Here is a 22,068-nt window from a genome sequence, read left to right on the forward strand (position 1 = left end):
ATTAGCTCGGGAGGCCCAGGAAGCAGCTGATGTGCAGTCAGTGGTGGAAGTCATGCAGACAGAAGGGGTATGACCTGGTGGTGGGGTGGCTCCGGCCTCTGGATGCATTCCGACCCCAAAGGGGTGTTGTGGGCTTGCTGTTGGTATGGACCAGGGACAGCCGGTGCCTGCACACATACACACACCCCACTGCATAACACAAAGCTCTGCGGATTCCCGTGTGACTGTCCCTTTTGCAGAAGGCTGTTAATGTTGCAGTGATGTTGGGTGCTGCTGGCCCAGCTCCATCACCCACAGCAATCAATGGAAATGTGTCCTAGTCTTGAAGTATGGTGCTTTAGGAATGAAAAACTTAATGGCTTTCCTTGGGTTTGTTTTTTCTCTCCTTCTTTTACAAAGCACAGGGTATTTAGAACTATGGAAGCAGTGCAAGAAAAATATTAATGAATAACTCTGGAGCGCAGACATTAACGCATTCCTTTCTCTTGAAATAACTGGCTTTTCTCTGTGGGCTCTGTGAAAGAAAAATGTCTGCAGAGCCTGAACCTGCTGTGTAGAAGCCAAAGTAGATGGTGATTTAGAACCTCACTGGCTTTTCTGCTAAAACGTTACCTCTGCATCTATCATGTGGAAAAAACTCTTCTCTGTTTCTCTGCAAAGTGATAAGCCTGGAGAGGCAAGATAAAGCTAAGGCACAGGGGCAGTTCTTGAGGGTCTGGCTGATGACTATCTGGGAGATGGAAACTGAATGAAAAGTGATTTCCAGGACCCCCTCCCACACCCCAGACTCCAACCCATGTTGGAGGGAAGGGATTAAAGCATTGCAAGCACACTCCACCATCGGTATGGCCTCTGATAGTGGATTCTGAGGCACCAAGTAGCTTTTCGGCTTTTGTCTTCCTGCAGTTATAGACTGGGGTACATGAATTGGATGGGGGGCTGCATTACAGGAACAATACTCCCAGCTGTGAATCACAGCTTTCCCAGGTCAGGGCTGAAAGCTGGAGCTCAGATCAGATCAAAGGCAGGGGCATTTCACAGCCTCCCTTGTATAAGCTGCCTGTTCCCTTAGAGGGAACAAAATGCAAAGGGAGGACAGCAGAAGAGAATCCCATTGCACTGGAAACGGGAATAACACATCCCTGTCCCGCAGAGGCAGGCTGCACAGACAGATGTTGTGTGGCCAGCGGACAAGCAGGAGGCTTAGGGACCTGCTGAGGAAACACTTTTGGACCACTGATTTCTCCTCATTGCCTTGGTTCCAGACCAACCCTCCTTCCTGCCTTGGCTCCCTAACGTGCTTTTGCCACAGGGGCTGGCAAACTGCCTGAGGGCTTTGTCCCTGGGTCCGAACCCGCAGGGATTCAACGTTTGCACTTGAGATTGTTTCGCAACCCAACAGCGGGAAGCGGGAGCAAAGAGCCCTCACCCGAGGCGGGCTCCTTTGGCGGGCTCCCGCCGCAGCACTACCGTCGCCTCCCCCCACGTCCCCGTATGCCCGCGGCGTTTGTAGCCGCTTCCCGGGAGCCGCCGGGACTTGTAGTCTGGGGCAGGCTCATCCCGAGGGGCTGCCCCCGTTGTCGCGGGGGTCCGCGGGGCCCGGGGGCGGCTCCGATGCCCTCAGGGGTCCCGATGCTCACGGGGGGGCGAGGCGGCCGCGGTGCGCGGCGGCTCCGCTGCTGCTCCAGGGGCAGCGCCGGGGGCCCCTCACAGTCCCCCCACGGCCGCCGCGTCCGCAGCGCCCCGCCGGGCTCGGAGCCGGACTACGGGGCGGGCGCGGCCCTACAAAGGGCGGCGGCGGCGGCGGGCGGCCGCTACTCACCGGTGCGGGCGGTAGGGCGCGGGGCCGCCCGCGCTCCCGGCACAAAGCGCGGCCATGAGCCGGCTGTAGGCCCCCGGGACCCAGCTTCCGACTCCGCTCCCTTCGGCCGCCGCGGGGGGAGGTTTCTTGTCGTGGCCGGCGGCGCGGGGTGGATGCCGGCAGGGGCCGGCCGCGCCCGGCACCATGCACACCGTGCAGAAGGACACCACCTTCACCAAGATCTTCGTCGGGGGGCTGCCCTACCACACCACCGACTCCTCCCTCAGGAAGTACTTCGAGGTCTTCGGGGACATCGAGGAGGCGGTGGTGATCACCGACCGGCAGACCGGCAAATCCCGGGGATACGGCTTTGTAAGTGCCGCGCCGCGCCGTGCCTCGGTGTCCCCGCCGCGCTCCGCTCCCGGCCCCGGGCAGGGGCTGGCGGCGGTTCCCGCTGTGAGCGGCTCGGTGCTGCCGCCTGTCCCGTCGCGGCTGTGCGTGTGTCGGGACAATGGCTGGGGTGGGGGTCCCCGGACCGAAGCCCCCCGCGCCGCGGGTTTCAGCATCTCCGTCCGCCGGTGCCGCCTCAGCCTTGCGGTGCATCGCCTGCCCGCTCCCCTCAGCCCTGGGCGCCGCCAACCCCGTAGAACAGCACGAGTGAGGAGGCGGGGGAGACCGGCTGGTGTAAGCACAACGGGGTAGCTTGGCGAGGGGGGAACCCTCTTATCCATCAGGTTACCAGGAGCTCTTCCCGTCTTGAGACCGCAGCAAGTGGAGTTTAGCTCCCGATTCAAAATAGGACAATAAATAAACTCCACGTAGTGCTTGTTGCTGGAGTGCTTACAAAGTGCTGGTGCTACAAACAAGGCTGTGTTTCTCTCTAGGTGACTATGGCAGACAGAGCTGCAGCTGAAAGAGCATGCAAAGACCCAAACCCCATCATTGATGGCAGGAAAGCGAATGTGAACCTGGCCTATTTGGGAGCAAAACCAAGGAGTATTCAAACTGGTGAGGCACCCAGGAGATCCCATCTCTATTAGAATAACTTGTAAGACAAGGAACTAGTTACTCAGGCTGGGTTCATCTGATCTGGCAATGTGTGCTTATCATTCGTAGTTCTGATTGTTGACTGAGGACACTGTCCAGTCCAGTTATCTCTTCCATATCATCTTACTCATACCTGCTACACTAGTGTTATGCATCCAAGTTCATATAACTGAGTTAAAACGAGTCCATTTTCCTGTTACCCCTTCACTACATCCATATTAACAGTAAAATCCAGTTCATCTTCTGCTCTTTGGTTTAATGACCGCAGTACCCAGTGTGTAAAATGAGGCACGATACCCCATTGTCTGTTCAATAAGAGCACTTTCACACCCATCTTTAATCAGAATTCCCATCTGCTGCTCCTGTGTATCACATACACGTATTAAAATTAACTTGCTTCTAAATGGGGCTCTAAATTTGCGCACATGAATAGCAGATAAAATGCATGTACTGTGGTCCGAGGTGGAATTATGCATGTGTATTAAGAGCTGAATGCAGATGGTTCAGTGGATGCCGTTCATTAATATTTCTCTCTTTTCTGAACATGTTTTAGGTTTTACCATAGGTGTGCAGCAGCTACATCCAGCCTTCATTCAGAGACCCTTTGGGTAAGTGCAAATGGTTCTTAACAGTCTGTTTGAAATCAAATTCATGAATCAACTTCCTCATGCTTTAAAATGCGTGAAATAAGCCTTTTAGCCATCAAGAGTGGACAGTTTCAGCAGCTGTTGTTAATGCTCAGAGTACTTCATTTCTGGTGAAGATTTCGGAGGTTTTGTGCCTTTGTCAGCTTTAATGTAATTCCCAAAGATTCTCCTTTATCCTCAGTAAATCTTAGTCATAATAAACCCAGTGCATTACTTGCTGCTTTGCCAACTTCAAGAATTCAAATAAATGGAAAATAGTTTCTCTATTATAGTACTTAAGGTGTCAAAACAATTAAGCAAATTCTGTTCTCATGTGTCTCAAATAAGATCTCCTACTCCCTCCGTGCCATTTCCCACGTAATAATGCTTAGGATACAGTTTTATCCTAGAAAACAAATTGCATTAGAAACAAAGTCTGTTACTTAATGAAAGTAACATTAGGTCAAAAATTGATTTTGGACAGATGTTATACAAGGCTTGAATAGTCTGCAAAAGTGGGCTTTTGTCTGCTGTTTTCAATAGCTTATACCATCCCTACTCGGTTAGAAAAGTCCTCTTTTTATACATCTAATAGGATCTGGCAGCTGCTCGGCAAAAGACAAGTGTGCTTCACGAGAACAATAGTGACTGTCATACTGCCTTCATTTAACTGTTTAATGATTGATGCCGTTCTTTTTTTACACCGTTTCAGAAAGTGAATATTGATAGGGGGTTTTTATTATTATTTTCTAAGGGCATTTAGAAAGGTGCATTTTTTACAGCTTTTGAGCACCGCTCTGTTGTGGGTTTTGTGTGCCTCTCATAGAAATAGATGGGATTTTGGCCTTTGTCAGCAGGAATACTTCATCCCTTTCCTGCTCTCTGCCCATGGGTTTTGGGGTAGGTGGTTTTTTTCTAAAGAAAAAATCTGCTAGCAACAAAACAGAAACTTTCAGTCCTCTGCCCTCGTGGCTGCAGTTGCCAACTGCCTGGGTAATCTCATTCCAATGAGTTTATGGATGTGAGAGGCTGTGTTGCCACAATAGTGCACACCCAGTGTGCGCGTGTTGTGTATGGTTCAAACATGCCAGTATTCATGTGTGGTTACGGCTCTGTTGGAAAGAGCCGAAGAACATCTGTCATGAAATGAAGAGTCTCTTTTTTTCTTCTCATGTGTGCACAGTAGTCCATGTAGGCAAGATGCTGCCTTTTAATAGCCCTCCTTTCACGGGAGCTATAATAGTTTCCTGAGCCCCCAAAGTAAGCAGCAGTGGTGCCTTTGAGATGTGAATCCCAGAGGCTTTCCAAATTGCACAGGGGTGCACAAGAGTGGACGATAAAACCAGCCTGTTCAGGCTTTTCCAGGCATGTGAACAGAAAAGAGCAAAATGGTGAAGCATGTTAAACTCCTTGTGTTGGCAGGAGCACCAGCACATGCCTGCCCCCAGTGCAGATAATCTGCTGTTCCTGTGGGTGCAGCTCAGGAAAACAGAGGTTTTGAACAGTTTGGTTTTAGTTTCACATACAGAGAAGTGTTGATCAACTGACTACATGTTCCTTGTGAGCTAAACAGTTACTGTTCCAGATCTTAGGCATTGGTTTCAAGATTAAACCAGCGGAGCTACAGTTAGCACATACAGCAGAGAGCGCTATAAATTATTTATCAGTTGCCAAGAGACAGGAACCAGGAGACTGGAGGGCTGGAGGCAGGGGATTATATATCATCATTTGCAAGCATCAGTAGATGAGAATTTCATTGCACACAGTTACTGCTGCAGCGCAGTCACTGGGAACGTGGGTTGGGCAAAAAGCTGTTCACCTGAATACCATGACGGGGGCTGCTCTGGCTTCTGAGCAAAGCATCAGGTGCTCAGTCAAGCAGTAGAGCTTGGCTCCAGGTTTCCTCTTTGTCTCAAAATTAAGAGCCTGCCAGGCTCCATTCTTGCATTTTCTTGAACTCACAATTTCCTCAGCCCTCTGTGGGATTTGAGGGTAGATGAAGAGTTTATCAGGGTCTGGCTGTCTGTCTTTGGAAGCTTCACTGAATCGCTGCTGTCAGTTTGCTCTGCGCTATGCTGAGTGGGTCCCTACCAAACTCAAGCTCAATGGCTCTCAGTGGCTTTGCCACTGAGATGTTGCCAGGCTCTCCCTCCTGCAGTTCCTGTCTTTGTAAAGTGCTTGTGCACAGGGGTTGGCATGTGGTTTCCAAAAGATGATTGTTATGGGACGTGGGTGCTAGGTGTGCAAGCTGGACTTGGCAAGGAAGAAATGAATGAGCCCATCAACTGCTAGGTAGTTAAATCGGGGAAAGCCAGCCATATTCCAGCTATCAAGCCACAAAATGCAGGTTTTGGCGAAACATGAAATGAATGGAAACTATGAAAATTACTTAACCATCAGTGAGGATTATTTATAAACTGAAGGCTACCCCCCTCCCCCCCCCCCCCCAGCCCCAGGCACCCAAATGGGGCTGTAAATACTGCCTGGGGTATGTGGAACAGAAAGAGAAACCGTGAAGAGCCTCTCTCCTTCCTCCTGTTGTCCTGGCAGGGGAGGCACTCGCCCAGCAGACAGCATGGAGTCGGTAGTAAATCCTCCTTTGAAAAGTATTCTCTAGATTGTAGTAACCAGAGATCTTTATAGTAAGGCAAGGCAAAGGATGTGTCTGTGTCAGGGTGAGCTGGAGATCTGGCTTCTGAGTTTAGGGAAGCAGCATCAGCCTGGAGCTAACTGTGTGCTGTGCTTGGAGGGTGTAATGCTGGTGTGCTCCTGCAGCTCCCGGCCAGCACAGAGCTGTGTTTATGGGACCAGAGAAGGGGGAGACCCTCTCCCCCCAAACACCATTACTTTATTACTGCAGCAGCATCCCTTTTATGAAATCTTCAGAAACATATTGAAAGTTCTTGGCAGCTGCTAGGAGCAACTGCGCAGACTGCTCGAACAGGAGTACATTGTGATGTGGCAAATGTTTTTGTGCCCCTGTCTTGGTCCTCTCCCCTGAGAATCTGGTGCTGGAGACAGGTTTAAGTCTGTACAGGGAGCAGGGATTCCCTCATTCTCCTCTGTACTTGCTGCTGTGGACATGAGCAGCGTATGGCAGATGCATTCCTGTGGCTGTGCCTCAGCAGAGGAGCTATCTGTGTGGGAGATCTACCAGTGACTGAGCCCTTGGAAACATACAGCTGTCTCGTGTAGCAGGATCCAGCTCTTTCCATTGCTGCTCCACAGACCCTGCTGCCCATCCTTGCGTAGCTGCTTGTTTTAGCAGCCCCCTGATTCTGGTGTCGGGCAGCATTGGGAAGAGTTAAATCTCTGAAATTTCATGTGTTGATGCTGCTGCATTTCGGAAGTGAAGAAAGTCCCTTTGTGTCTGCCCGCCCCCCTAAACCTTCACTATTGGGTTAAAAATAAAACAAACTTTCATCTTTTCTGTGGTTATGTTTATAAAAGGGCACACACTGGCCGTGCTCTGCTCAGCCCCTGTCAGCTGGCATTCCCTGCTCCCACTTGCTCAAAGTTGGCCTGCCCTGGACCCCAGGCAGCTCCCATGGGATGGATGTGCTCCCGGCACCTGTTGTTTGTCGTGTGCCTGTAACATGAAAGCTTTTTTTTTCAGGGGGTGGGGGGGAATTTCCTAAGAAACATCCAAATCCATTTCCCAAATGGCTGCAGCTGCTAGTTCTCGGGCATGGGTACTGCTCTTCAGACCAAATGTTGTCATCCAGAAAGAGCTCTTTTACTTATTTATTTAGAGTAGACGTGTATTTATAAGCAGATCAGGTGGCTTTGGAAATCTTCCTGAATATCTGCCTCAAGCTGGCAAACACTGGTGTCAGACCCAACAGCTTGGTGTATAATGTGTTATGGTTAGGGGCACAATTTGCTCGTGTCCTGCATGTAGTATAGGTCCATAGAACAATAAGAAAGGAGAGCATGGTCTGATACACTGACCTTACACTTGGCTGTGTAAGGGGCATCAAGCTCAAGGCAGTAGTAGACCTTTTGCAGGGGACAGGCTCTGGGTAAAGGGTGCCATGTGCCACTCCAGTGCAGTCAGGGCACAAGCCTGCCTGTGGTGAAGAGCCAGGCTGAGCTGGCTCTAGCTTTGTTTTTACAGCACGCGAGTTGTGCTGCCTTCTCTGTGTGATTCCATTGCCCTCGGTGGATTTGCTCTTCATCCTTGCCAGTACAAGAGCAGCCTCCATAGCAGCAGAGACCAAAGGAGCTGGGGAGTGGCAGATGCAAAATTCTCCTGTTCTGGTCTGGCTGGTGCCACATAGTCCCAGTGTGGCAGATTGGTGCATGTGTCTGAATTCTTAGAGTGGTCCGGCTTGTACTTGATCTCATCTTTCCTTTGCACAGCTGCAGGCATACCAGTCCCTAACTCTGCAGTATTAAACACATGCCCAGTAATTTGAATGATAAATGTTGCTCTGGCTGGCCTGCCTCTGAGCTGAGGACACCAGTGAGGGAGCTAGACAGTTGTTGTGCTGATAATTTGGTAGCAAGGACACTGGGTCACTTCTAAATATGACTTATATGAAGAACTTGTTCCCCACGGATGGGAGCAAGCTACATACCAGAGCTAAATATACTCCATGATCACAAAAGATGGAAAGTCGTGGACCTTGGAGTTAAAACTGAGTCTCCTGTTTCTTGGTCTCTTAATCCTGTAAACAGGATCATGCTGTCCCCTGCAATTTCCCTGTTGCCAGCTTTGAGCATTTCAGCGCTCCTGTATCGTAGCTGAGCTGCTGCTGGCTCTGCTCTTGCCAAAGCAGCAGAGGCTGGGATAGCCATGCCAGGGGCAGGCTTGCAGCCACCCTAGGATTCCTGCTTGCAGAAAGGTGTGGAGAGAGATGTCTTAGATGCTCTAGAACAACAAAGGCACAGCTGGCGGTAGACATCACGGAACCTCTTAAAAGGGAATTTCTTTGTTGGCCGGGAAGTCACTTGTTTCATCAGTGTAGGCTTTCTTCTGTCAAAAATAGATATGTCATCACTTATTCTATAGCTAAATAATTCAACTTCAAAATACTTTGTTTATCCAGGAGAATTTGTCATACATCAAATGTGTGGACGGTTTCAATTAAAAGTCACTGAACGGGATCATGTGTAAAGTAAACCTGTTAAAAAACAGTTGAAAGTAGCCCATTTAATATAGATGATGCCACAAGTTGTCGGGTAGTTGAGAAGACTTCAAGAGATGTTTCTGCAGCCTTTGGTTTTCTCCAAATTACAGAAGAAAATTGGAAAGCTTAGTTTAAGGTAGAATTCCTGGGGCTTCCTGGGTTTTTCTCTTGCATGGACAGGGTGAATCCAGCATCGTCCTTTGTTTCTCACACTGCAGATGAAGGGCTCTGGCTCCTGTAGTGTACTGGTGTGAAGCATTTTCCGTTTCTCCTGTCAGTTAATTTCTGGTTTGGCTGTGCTGATAACTTGAAAGGGGAGGGGTTTTTCCTCCTCTGGATAGCTAACTAGTTGCGGATTAACTTCCATGTGGCTTTTTCCTCAGTGCCAGATGGCTCTTGTTTCGGGCAGATGTTATCTCCTGCTACCTGAGTGTTTTTCAGCCTGCTTCTCCAAAACTATTCTTGGTCTGGCCCAACATGCTTTGTTTGGGATTAACTTTTTTCTTTGTTTCCTTTTTCCTTTGGGTGTGGGGAAAGCAGATGGAGAGGATAAAGCTGTAAGTTGTTGAGCCTGGTTAACTCGTGGTAGAGCTCAGCATGTTGATCTTGGGCGCTGGGTTATGCTAAGAAAAAGGATTGGATCTTAGTGAGAAGATGTACTCTCATCTGTAGCTGGCAACCTCTTTTTAAAACACTTTTGTTTTGTTGTTGGTTTATTTTCCCCCACACCCCTGCACTGGCTATGGGGAAGGTGTTGATTGCCTTTCTTTTTACTCTGTTTTTGTGGGATCCACCTTCCTCTGCTATGGGCCATTAGTTTGTTGCATTGTGAAGTCAAGATGCACCAACACTAAAATGCTGATGTTGCTGGGCTATGATAGGTTCTTACTACTGCAGTTCCTCCAGTTCCTTAAGTTTTCTCTCTCCTGCCAAAATGAAAAAAAATTGAAATAATGGATTGCTCTTGTACCCTCCAGCTGGCATTAATGCTTCTCGAGCAACGTTTTTGATTGGCTCAGCAACCAGTTATCACTGGATGCTGCACCATACTCACTTTGTCTTCTTCTGATTCCAGCCTGGGACAGTCTGTTGTGGCAGGTTGATCCTTGGCAATTGCCACAAGTGTGGTGATGTCTGGTCCCAACAGGGAAGCAGGAAGCTAAGCTGTGTACCTCTTTGCATAGGCTGCTGTGTAAATCTCCTCAGAGGGCCACAGGAGCGTAAGCAGCAGACAGACAGGCAAATTAGTTACAAGATGAGCAGAGATGGTGTTCGTTTGCTATTCTGTGTTTGTATCATACTGTAGTAGGGAGGATAAACACTGTACAATAGAGTTGCAGGGTTCATCCTTGTCTTACTTTGAGCTGGCTGGTGAGGCAGAAGTCATTGCCATTGCAATGCATGTTTAAATCAGCTTTAGTAGGAGCACTTCAGGATTGGGAAGTTTGTCATACCAGTAGTTGAAACCCAGCCCATGTCAGTGAATGATGATGGATGGTGGAGTGGTTGGGGCACAATGAATGTCCTGATCCACACCAAATTGCTGGTGGATAAACTCTGTGATCTCCTCATTTGTTGGCAGGCAGGGACTGCCCTGGCCATGCTCCAGCCTGTAGCTCCTCCTCATCATGTCTGGATTTGAGAACAGGTCCTGAATTCCTCGTGTTCCTACAGCCTGCCATTGTGGCTGGGGCCCTTATGGTGCATGTTGCCACTGCTTAAAATGGCTCCACAAAGTGAGTGCTTGCTGGCTTGGGAGTGTCCTTCAGGAATGACATCTTGGGGTGAGAATCACATCAGGATATGTCTGTGCATCACCAGCTCTGAGGTGTAGAGCTCCTGGTCTGCTGCTGCTCTCCAGTGCTGCTGGGATATGCTTCCCAGAGCTGCTTCTGTCTGGTGCTCTTGGAACCCACTCCAAAATACATCTTCAGATCTCTCCTCCAGGCTGTGGTGGGAGGTGTTGCTTGACCAGAGGTAGTTGTCAGGTTGCTGTCATGGTCAGCTCTGGCTGTGCTCAGCTCATTGTGCAGTACCACCTACCAACTGGAGCACAGCACCACGTGTTGTGGCAGTGTGGGTGTCCCTGTAGCAGCTAATGGGTAAACTCTAGTGGAAATGGAGGCCAAATTCCTGGAGTCAAATGCCAGAATTTGTGCCTTTGCTGGCAGACACAAAGGGCTCTGTTCCTTTATCCTTTAAGGAATAAAAGCCTGGTCGTGGCAGTGGCATTTGTGTCCTGATCTCTGCAAGACTGCCAAGAGCTCTGTGCTCCTCCTTGCTTCCCAAGTGCTTGTGTGATGCTGTGTCTCTTGACAGAGGGTTGCAGTTATCTCCTATATCTACAGGAGCAATGACACCAGCTCCCAGCATGGCTGGTAGAGATCAAGGGGGTCAGGAACTCCTCTTTGCTGCTCTCCCAGGCCTGTACAGCTTGCGAGAGCTGCTCATGCATAGGAAACCCTGCAGGATGGGGAAGAGCTGAGAAAGTGCAGCTAAAACTCATTTTAGCTGTAAATCTGATAGGTAAAGATCAAATATATGAAGTGCCTCTGAGATGAGCTCTACCAGATAGAGCTGATGTTGAGGGAGAGGGCCTGGTTAGCTCGTTCTTCTTCCTTGCCATTGGGAAGAGGTGTGGGACACATGGCCATCTGACTGTTCCCTTCTTCCTGGCTGCCCACCAGCCTCCCCTGCCCTGCAGCTCACCCCCAGCAGCTCCACCAGTGCAGTGTGATGGGGAGAACAGGTTTTAGGGCTGCACCAAAAACTTGCTGCTTTGCTCTGTCCTTTGTGTTTTGCACAGCAAGAGCAGAAGCTGAGCCCGTGTCTCCTCTGCCAGGGGCTCTGTAACCATCTCTTTTGTTCTATGTCTTTCAATTTTGGCTGCCATTGTGCCTCATAGTCAGGAACGTGGGCTAGTGTGGTGATCCCATCTGCCCTCCTGCACTGCAACACCCATCCCGAGTCCCTGCTGCGGCCACTGCTGGCTCTAGACTTAGGTTTGTCTGCACTGATTGCATTTGGTGGCCTTTGCCTGTGATTAATCACAACATCTCATACATCTGCTCGTGGAGTGACTCTGATGTATGGTGGCAATGGTTGATGGCTTGGTTGACATTTTACATTCACACTGTGCATGTTCTAGATGAAGTTCTCCTCTGGCTGGCAGGGCCAGTTGTGGGGGATGGAGGAAAACTGCAGGGAGGGAGGGAGGGAAAGGCATCTTAAAACACACAGATGTGACTCATTCTCTAGAAATTTGGATTAGAGTTTGCTGCTTTCTAGAAGAACAACTCAAAAAAACCTCCAAAAATCATCTTCAGAAATTATGGCAGGGGGGAATATATTTAAGGACTTTAAGTCTGGATGTTAAATACAGCCTGCAGGGAACTTTATTGCGCTGCACTGTTTTGTTTTGTCTGTAGCTGCAAGTCATCAAAGTGACCTTACCTTGGATTGTGCATTTTGATCCATGAGTTGCCATCTGTCCACCTAATTCAGAAGTCCCAACTGCATAATATCTCGATAGAAACTTCTGGCTAAATTGTTGACACCCCACAGGCCAAAAGAACCTTCCCTTTTACATAGAAGTGCATTCTGCAGTTGCCGAGTGTGATTTTTCTAGTGCAGTAAACCATGGTGTGTGATATGCACATGTGTATGTATTGGGCTGGGATGTATTTCTGGATACAGTAGAGGAGTACTTACTGTATTCCTAGCTAATGGTGCTTTTTATTCAAAGTAGCATTGAAGAGCTGGAATTTTTCTGTGCTGAAAAAGAAATAGTAGTGCAGGATATCATGGATTTGCTCTTGCATACACCACAGGAGCTGCACCGGAGGAGCTGTACACATGAAAGCAAAGCTGGTGTGTGGAGTCTCTCAGGGATGAGCTGGGGGCATGCACTCACCCTGTGTCCCTTTGCTCTGAAGAGCAGTTGGGTGGCAGCAGGGGACATTGGGGGGTGGCCTGCATTGCTGTTCAAACAGGATGATGCTCAGGCTGGATTGCTTGGAGGCTCTTGGACCATCCTGCTGGTTGCTTTGCAGGCGCAGGCTGAAAGCCTGTGTGCAGGAGAAGTTCAGGCCCCTCCTCTGCTCCTGCTGATGGGTGTTGTGTGGCTGGCTCATCCTGAGCGTCAGGACTGTGTGTGTGGCTTTGTTGCGTTTGTGGGGTGGTTTTAAATTGATCAAGCCCTGGAGTAGCAGGAACCCAGCAGTGGGACACTACATATGGGGAGAGGCAACAGGCAGCTAGAGCATCCCATCACCAATCTGGGATGCAGGCTGTTGTCTGAGCTGCTGATTTACAAGGGGGTAGAGCAAGAGGTGTGCATGGGGTCCACTCCTATTGCTCCATGGGCTAATGCCAGGGAATGCCTCTGCAGAGCCTTTTCCCAGCCCCTGGTCTGCCAAGACAGCAGCACTGCACCTCTGTGTTCTTTAAAACAAAACAAAGGAAACAAACCCCAAGTGACCAAGCACGGCATTAGGCCCAGCTCCTCAGCAGAGGCATCTGCTGCTGCTTCCTGCTGTGGGGGACATGGGTGCCCTTGGTCTGAACTGATGCATAAGCTCTAGCTCTGATTCAGTTGTAGCAGCCTCAGCTTGTATCAGAGCTAAGCCAAAAGTGATCCAGTCACTCTCTGCTGCCTCATCTCATTCTTGTTAGTCACAGGGTGATACTGGGTATGGTGCATTTATGGACTGAAGGACTGCAAGGTCCCTCTCTCTGTACTATGCCAGGGATGGCTCTGGCCTCTGGAGATGGTCTCGCACTTAATCAGCCCAAGGCTGAGGTGCTGCTTCCCACCATCCATCCTCCTTGGTGCTGCCCCTTTGGGGCTAGCCTTGTTATATCTAAGGACCCTGACTTCAGAGGTGGTGTTGCTGTGTGCAGGGAAGAGAAAAATAATTCTCTCATCATGCAAATTGCCTCAAGAAAAACCATAGTGTGTATGTGAGTGGGAAATGGAGAGAAAACTTGGTTCAGATGAACACTTGTTTCTGAGGAGCCTTTCTCCTGCCTGAAGAACAGCTTAAACCATCTGGTGCTGCTGGCAAAGCCAATGAGAATAGCCTCATTTGGCTGGACTGGAGGGACCAGCCCCACGTGAAACCCAGTATATTGTATGTGGTAGCTGAGACCTAGGATGGACGCTTGGGTGGAATGACAGTGGCCAGTGACCCACCCAGCAGAAGTGGCCGGTCCCTTGCTGTGAGTCCCCATAAGCACCAGAGTCCTGGAGCTTCCAACCCCAGAGATGGATGAGTGGGCAAGATACCCTCTCTGTAGCAGTTGAGCTTGGCTCTAAAGAGCAGTGTGGGCACGTACAGGCCTTGTGAAGAGCTTGTGGGAGCCTTTTAGCAGTGGTTGTGTTTGAAACTGTGCTGTCACACACATCCACACACAAACCCCCGGAGCGTCTGAATCTGCATGAGCGCTCTGCAGTTACCTTGGGGTTTTCTGTTTGCCAAAACAAGCTGGGTTTGGAGGCGGGCTGGAACGAGCCCTCCAGAGGATGGGTTCTGGTTCGTGCTGTTGTCTGATGTGGTTTAGCAAGCAGCCACCAAAGGGACCCTTTCCCCAAAGTGCACTTCTTGATGCACGTGGCTCTGATCTGTCAGTGACCACGTGCCATTTGCTGGGACCAGTCTGCTCACCCCTGTTTCTTAAACAAGCCCCAACTGTGTCAAGCCTGTGCACGTTGGAGCTCTGTGCTGCTATGGGCTGTGCAGGCAGATACCATTTGCACTCTGCATTGATGTGCAATTGCTTGTTTTCATCTGGCCTATGGCAATTTGTGTGGATGGACCTAAACCTTCTGGTTAATACAGTGTTTTATCTTGTTTGAGGCCTGACTTGTTGGAGGTCCTTTGGAAAATACAGCTCTTTCATTTTGCTGCTTTTTTGGGGGTTTTGGGTGGTTTTTCTTTTCCCTTTCCTTCTCTTTAGCAGTTTTTATCAACCAGATTAATGGGCAGTCCTGCATTAATGATCTTCAGATCTGTGGACTTTAATTGACCAGTGGTGCTCAGTTCCTCTCAGCAGCACAGCTCACTCAGGGCAGGGGCAAACTGGCTGATGAAAAGCAACACTTTAGGAGCTCCATTGAAAGGCAGAGGAAATGGCAGGGCTGGCTGGCCACAGAGCCTGGACGTATAAGCTTATGGGCACACGAGCATCACTGGTGCACTGGAGACTGCTGGCACAGTCGCTACTGGTGAGTGTTATTGAAGGGAAGAAAACGAGCATTAATCTCTTATGTTTTACAACAAACACCCTGTGGCATTGCCCTAAACATTCAGTGTTATGGAAACAGGCTTAAATGTGTAGCACTGATAACAGCTGGCAGGCTGGAAGGCCCATGGCTATGGTGCAGGGACAGTGTTCATCCCTGATGGGACACACCACGTGGGATGAGCAGAGGAGTGTTCCTGGTGCCTGGAAGTGCCCCATGGGCTGTGGGTCCTCTGGAGCTTCCACCAGGGTTTGGGTAGTGGTGGGGAGCATGGACCTGGAGGCTGTAGGAGGCAGTTATGCTGCCAGTGCAGGCAGGGATAGGCAGGGACGAGGGAGATTTGGTGAGCCAGTCAGGCAGCGGCTGTGTCGCAGCCATCCAGGGAGTTTATCTTGGGGACTGGTGGCCTGGATAGTGGGAGGAACAAGACACGGAGCCCAGGATGTTGTCCGTTCTTGCAGTCCATGCTTCACCTTGCGCTACTTCCACCCTTCGGTGTAAGAGTGTTTTGCTTTTCATTCCCTCCACCCTGAGCAGCACCCCTCACTCAGGGGGCAGCACTGTGTTTGTGGCTGATGCACATGAATTTGGGGGAGTAAAAAGGGGAACATGCAGGTTGGAGGGAGCCCAGCCCCTTGCTAACTCTCTCCTGTTGCCTCCACAGACTCACGCCTCACTATGTTTACCCCCAAGCTATCATCCAGCCCAGCGTGGTGATCCCTACCCCCGTGCAGTCCATCACTTCTCCCTACATCGACTACACCACCGCCAGCCAAGCCTATTCCCAGTACACCACAGCTGCCTACGATCAGTATCCCTACGCTGCCTCTCCCGCTGCCGGGTTTGTGGGATACGGATACACAGGCACGGTCCAGCCCCCCATCACCGCCAGCAACCCTGCAGCACCCGCCACCGCCTTCGTGCAGTACCAGCCCCAGCAGCTGCAGCCTGACCGCATGCAATAAGGGCCCTGCTGCCTGGGACAATCTCTTACAATGGAAGGATACGACTGGGACAACAAAAGCAACAACAGAAAAACCTGGTAAAAGAATCAAAACAGAAAAAGGAAGGAAAAAAATCACCCTATCCCTTTATTCCCTTTCTGTAGGTGCATATCAATATCTAAGCTATTTATAGTGTTAAGGGCAAACCCAAACCCTTGCAGTCTGACTGTGCTTACAAAAATGGACTTCTGGTTAGGTTTTTTGTTTGTATTTTCTTTTTCCACCCCAATCTGGACAGATACTGTCTTGAAGATGTTCTGGAAGTGACTGAAATGTTCCACAGGAGAACTACAGATTCTTGCACACATCGTGGTCTGCTGGTCTGCTTCCATCATCCATGGTCTTCTTTCCACCCCTATCCCATCAGCCTGCCCTTCCTCATCAAACCTACGATCCTCCTATTTACTGTTGAGGTACAGAAGTACTTGGAGAACATGGAAAAAAGCAATCTTATTTTTTGGTTGTACAAAAACTTTGTAATACTCAGAGATGCCTTACAGAAAAGAAGAAAAAGAAAAAAAAAAGAAAAACTATTTTTTAATATTTATTGCGATTTTATTCGCATGAGCTGTGAATTGCAGACAGAAGAAGAGTAGTATCTGCCTTGTTTAATTCTCATTTTACTAAATTATTGTATGTAGGTAAAAGTTCTTAAGTAATTGCTGAATCACTTCAACATGCAAAAGGGAATATTGGCTTGAAGGAGAGCAGAATATTCCTTTAGTCAGCGCACTGTACTATTTTCTTATTGTAATTGTTACTCTGTTAAGATTATCTCAAATTTAGGTATATTTTTAAATGCAAAAAACCAACCAAGAATACCGAACATTTTGTCTACTTTGGTAGATCTTTTGTTACAATGCTGCAACCTATGGAGACATTTACAGTATTTATGTAAAAGAGATCTGGGGCTGTTGGCCAGTGAAACTTAGGAGAATATCATGAGTGATGCAAAAGAGAGAAAGGTGTTAGGTCATTGAACAAATGGGTAAACGTAACCTTTTTATGCCTCCAGTCCAACAGCCAAAAAAAGGAAGAGAACGGATGATGTAAGTTAAGTGCATTTCTACAAAGAACAGCAATAAACTATTTTAACTTTTAAAATTATCCAGTACTGTATGGTACCATGTTTGCTTGGCTGGAGTCCATTAGGGAGTGCTTTCCCATTGCCTCTGCTGGGCCTTCACCCATGAGCATTCCAGGGCGCATGGGAGCGTGTGTCCTGTGGTGCATCCTGACCCAGCATTCTATGGGTGCCCCCATCCCTTGCAGCACGTCCCATATGCTGTTACTTGTTCTGCACATCCCAAGTCACCAAGGGGGTTTTTGAGCTCCTGGAGCATTGCACCAGAGCAGTGTGGTCCCCAGTGCTCGTACCCAGCACTGGGGCACTTGCTCATGCATGGTGTGTGTAGAGCAGAGGCTGTAAAGTACCTCCCTCCTGATGCAGCTCCAGTGGAAACAAGGACAGCTGAGATCTGGTCTCATCCCAGAATCCTCAGGGTATCACTTTCCTTCTTATTTGCTTAGATGAAGGGTTTTTTCCAGAATTGAATAGAGGTCTGCCAGAGCCTGCTCCTCTTCAAGGGCCCAGTAGTGCCCGGTCTGGCTCCTTTGCATTGGTGAGGTGGCTGCATTTGACTTAACCCAGCCAGCTTGATCTGGAAATTTGGTTTTCAAATATTGACCATTACAAACTATCAGTTTTAAAAGTAAATAAAATTATCCTATTTGCTCCTGCCTGTTTTCTAGTTCATCTCCCTAAAGGCTACAGCAGAACCGGTGCCAGGAAGTGCCTGCGTTTATTGCTGTTGAAAGTGATGATGCCTGGAGTCATCCTGGGGATCAGGGTGCTGTAGGGTGAAAGCAAACGCAGTTCAGCACTGTGTCTGATCAGCTGCCCTGTGAACTTAAAGGCGTACAGTGGGCAGGTCTAATGTCATCGATAGGCCTCAGAGTAAACACCCCGCTTTGATGAATGGAAAGGGCTCATTCCTCCCTTCCTCATACTGTGTGAGCATGCAGATCCTGGTGGGGCTCTGTTCATCCTGCCCAGGGTTTTGCTTATAGCCCTGTGGGTAACATTTATTTCCTTTTTAAGTAATTACTATCTGGATACAGCCGTGGAGCTGCCAAAGGAGTAAGAGCTGAGCGCCGCATCCAGCACGGCGCTGGCAGGGAGCACAGCCTGGCCTTTGAAGTACTGCACCATCGGAGATCATTCAGCAATTCTTCTTTCTCCCTGTCATGAGTCTTTCTGAGAGGGAAAAGACAGGGGAAGGAAAACTTGGGAGGTGGATGTGAGTGCTGGGAGCAGCTGGCTCCATGGTGTTGGGATGCCCATCCTCAGGCAGTGCTTCTGCCTGGGTCCAACACTGCCGAACGTTGGCTTTTTGTTTTCACCAAGGGCCTGCTTAACAGGAAGACCAAGGCTTCTAAAAATTAATTTGCTGTTGACAAAAGCCACATGTCCAGTGCATTTTGAAATGAGAAGAATGATGATTTTCCATTTAGCTGACTCTGACTTCCTGAAGGGCGGCCAAACCAGCCGGGAAGCGAGGGCGCAGGCAGCAATGCCCAGCCTGCTGCTGCTGAATGCCATTCCCAGATCCCACTCGGTTTTGCTCTGAGCTCGTTTCAAGACACAACCACATCAGAACAACAGCTCAACCTGCCGCCTTCCTGTTTGCAAACCCAACTGAAACTGTGGCCAGGCAGCACAATGACATCCGCCATCCAGCTTCCCAGGTGGAAGTGAGGTTGCAATGGCAGGTGGCAGGAGAAGCTTGTGGCCCCCTGAAAAGGAGCCCAAGTGCTTCCTTGGCCTGGTGCTAGGCTAGGATAGTGGGAAGAGCCTGATGGGTTGCTGTGTTAGAGGGCAAGATTTAAATGCAGTGCATGAGCACGGCTGAGAGGCAGTGGTTCCTGGTCAGGGTAGCACAGGACAAGTGCTTAAATCACTTGCAATTACTTAAAAGTGTTTTCTGTTGTTTTCTTCCTTATTTCATTGCATTGCTTGGCAGTGCAGCTGTAAGAGCATCCTTTTACACCTGCACCCTGTGCCTTACGTTGTTCTGGCATGGAGCATGCTTGCCCCAGGCAGCTCAGCACTGCTCCGGGCAATGAGAGCCCTGGGTGGGCATGAGGTGGGTAGTCACAATGCTGGTGTAAGAGCTGTGGTGTGGCAATGTGCAGCCACAGGGATGCAGGGAGGAGTGGTGAGAGCTGGATGGTTTTGGCAGGGCAGCCCCGGCAGCACCATCTGCTTGGTGCAGGTTCCAAGGGTGGGAGCAGCCATGGGGGACCAGACCTTGTCCTGGGCACATCCCCACAGCCATGCTGGCAGCTGACCCAGGCCAGGCCTCCTCCCAGCAGCTGTGCCCACATGCCAGTCATTTGCATGACAAATTCAAGTATTTTTCATAGGAAACCATCACACTGGGGCTGTCAGGGAGAGTTTTTGCATGGGCTGGAGCACATGCAGCCCCTTTGCTGCCCTGGGGCGGCATCACCACAAATAACCAGTGCTGGGGTCTGGACAAGCCCAGCCACAGTCTGGCATCACCTCCCTTCCCGCCCACAGAGAGCTGAGAGACAGCCCCATGCCCTGTGCTGCCTGCAGAGCTTCGTGTCTGGTGCCAGATCCTCCTCCTCCCCTGCCCACTGTAGATAGGCGATGTCTTGGGTGATATTCCTGCCCTTCCCATGCACTGCCGTGCCCCAGGGTGTCCCCTTGGCACAAAGGCACAGCTGAGGGAGGGCTTTGCTGCCACTTGTGATAACGGGCAGTGGGGCACCAAGCCCATGTCTCTGCAGTGCTCTGCCCCCACTGCCCCCTGGTATCTAGCGGAGACACGTGGGGAACCCCATAGTCTCCCAACAGGGCTCTGCAGTGGCACCCCAGCTCCTGCAGGTAATGAGCCTCAGCGCCAGAACTTTCCGGTTGAAAGGCTGAGCGCAGGATTTATTTGCATGGTGACTGGGCTGCTGTTGGCACTTGCCCTTTAAAATAAAGTTCACAGCAAAATGTTTATACCCCCTTGCTTATAGCAAATGCTAACAGCAACCTTTGGGTTTTTTCTTCTTTTCTGGCTGGAACTTGTTTTTCCCTCCTTTGTGCCTCTCTGAATCCTGCCAGTGCAGAGATTCCCTTGTCCAGAGAGAGAGAAAAAAAGGGAAAAAAGAAAAACTTAAGCCTGGGATTAAAACCCATCACTAAAATAGCTTCAATAACAAAGTCAACTGACCAGCCAGGAGCCCACTGAATGCCTGTCACGTATCGCCCTTCTCCCGGGAGCACGATCATGTGTTGCACTAGATAGTTCCTGGAAAAGCTTCTGCTCAGCCTGATAGACCTGCGGGTGCTGATACCACTGTGCCCATGCTGTGCTGGCCCCATTCTGCCAGAGGGCTGCGGGAAACTGCCTGAGCTTATAGGGGGACAGAGGGGAATAAATCCATCTCCTTTAGGCAGCAGAGACAGGTCTGCTTGTGACCTGAATAGCAACCAGCTGTGAGTGGTGATTGGAGCTTCTCCAGCATCAGTGGTCCAGCACCAGCATCTTGGACTAGCAGCCCCATTGGCCCTTATTGATGTCTTTAGCAATGGGATTTATGGTTTTGTTTCACACACACATGAATTTTTGTATAGTTTTAGCTACATAAACAACCAAAAAAGTGGGATCTTGCATGAGATAATAGATAAAAGCAGAGGGTTGATAAATCCTTCCCAGTCAGAGCCACCTCGCCATGGTGGCTCTCATTGTATGAGAGCACGCAACCAGGAGCGTGTTGTTGGGGGGGATTTGTAACTAAACCCAAAGCAAATAGCTGTGGGTTTATCCTCTTGCTGACTCCAGCAGCACAAACCTGGAAACACAAAGGTGTGATGAGGCGCAGCGAGAGGGACGATGGCTCAGATAAGGCCATGTTGTGTGGGAGAGCAATTAAAGGCTCAGATTTATTAGCTCTGTGCCCATGCTCGGGAGGCTGATGGTGGTGATGGAGAGGTTGTTGATGGGAAGGGCAGAAATGGAGAAGTCAGAGACTGTTGTTCTGAAAGTGCTGCACTGTTTTAGGGTGAAACTGGGCAATAAAGGCACAGCACATCCCTGGTGAACCAAGCTGCAGTGGGTACAGGCTGTGCCCAGTCTCAGTGCTAAATCCCGGGCATGGGTGTCTGCCCACGGAGGATCTCAGAGCAGTGCTGCCCATGAGCACAGGGTGTACACACCTTTCTCTAGAGATCCCTAAATACCTGTACGTGAGTAACTTTATTTATTTGTAGATCTATTTAACTCATATATAATTTGAATATATAATTATATACAGATGTGCTTAAACACACATATATAGCTTATAGATAAAAATACATGTGCATAAACACTATTTTTTCCTTCTCCCAACAACCAAACTATGGCAGTGCAGCAGTGGAGAGACAAGCAGTATTCAAAACTGCATTTGAATGCTTGCTTCAACTGATATTTTAACTTTTATTTCATAAATGCTTAGTGTTACTGGGCCCTTATGTTTTGCAGCATCTTTCAGACCCACCATACCTATCTTTAAGCAGGAATGAGATAAAGGAGCATAAGGTGAAATAATTTAAAGGACTGAGAGAGGAGCTTAGCTCCCACTTTAGGAAGCAGCTCCTGCAGACTGATCATTAAGTCCTAACGAATCAATGAGCCCCCACATCTCAGAAGCCAACTTTTAAAAGCATTTACCCACATAAAGCTGAAGACAGCGGCCTTTGGTAAATCATCCAGGAACATGTCTGCTTTGGAAATAACACTAAGCACTTTATTCCATGTTTAACACTCAAAAGATCCTTTAAAATCAGACTAAGCACACTTGAGTGGCTCCCATTTAATCCCTACCTCTAGGTAAACACCAGGGGGTCAGCAGATACCAAAAGCCATTTGCTTTCTCCAGTAGCATCAGCTGGTTGAGTTTACATGAGCTGCTGACTTGCTTGCACATTAAGCAAAGCTTGAGCTTTGCAAAATGAAAGTGAAAAGAAAGAAAGAAATTGTACCATTAGCTTTCTGTGAGCTGGCTTTAAAATTAGCAGGTTTTAGACTTAAACACAGTAGAATGAGCCCTCAGGGGAAGAAAAACCATCCAAAAACCATATCCTACCTGATATTCAGCAGTGCACACTACTCTTTATTTCATGCCACTTTAGCAAGGCAAACTAATTTGGTTTCCTGTT

The 22,068-nt window shown here is 49.2% G+C and overlaps 1 protein-coding gene across 1 annotated transcript; it reads left to right on the plus strand.

Moving 5' to 3' along the window:
* The first annotated feature begins 1,798 nt into the window (after nucleotides 1–1,798).
* Nucleotides 1,799–16,961, plus strand: RBM38 (RNA binding motif protein 38). Its single transcript, XM_057406342.1, has 4 exons — nucleotides 1,799–2,173; nucleotides 2,686–2,809; nucleotides 3,402–3,456; nucleotides 15,515–16,961. The coding sequence occupies exons 1-4, from the start codon at nucleotides 2,006–2,008 to the stop codon at nucleotides 15,813–15,815; spliced, it is 648 nt and encodes a 215-aa protein (XP_057262325.1). The 5' UTR covers nucleotides 1,799–2,005; the 3' UTR covers nucleotides 15,816–16,961.
* The last annotated feature ends 5,107 nt before the right edge of the window (nucleotides 16,962–22,068 follow it).

Source organism: Pezoporus wallicus, unplaced genomic scaffold, assembly GCF_028554395.1.
Source record: "Pezoporus wallicus isolate ANWC-B61680 ecotype Strahan unplaced genomic scaffold, APGP_CSIRO_Pwel_v1 contig_6783, whole genome shotgun sequence".
NCBI classification, from domain to species: Eukaryota; Metazoa; Chordata; class Aves; order Psittaciformes; family Psittacidae; genus Pezoporus; species Pezoporus wallicus.

What these genes read in the sequence shown, in the direction of transcription:
- RBM38 (XM_057406342.1), top strand. Translation starts at nt 2,006, where the DNA reads ATGCACACCGTGCAGAAGGACACCACCTTCACCAAGATCTTCGTCGGG. An exon ending in AATCCCGGGGATACGGCTTT is followed by an intron (nt 2,174 to 2,685) that starts GTAAGTGCCGCG and finishes GTTTCTCTCTAG; the next exon opens with GTGACTATGGCAGACAGAGC. An exon ending in ACCAAGGAGTATTCAAACTG is followed by an intron (nt 2,810 to 3,401) that starts GTGAGGCACCCA and finishes AACATGTTTTAG; the next exon opens with GTTTTACCATAGGTGTGCAG.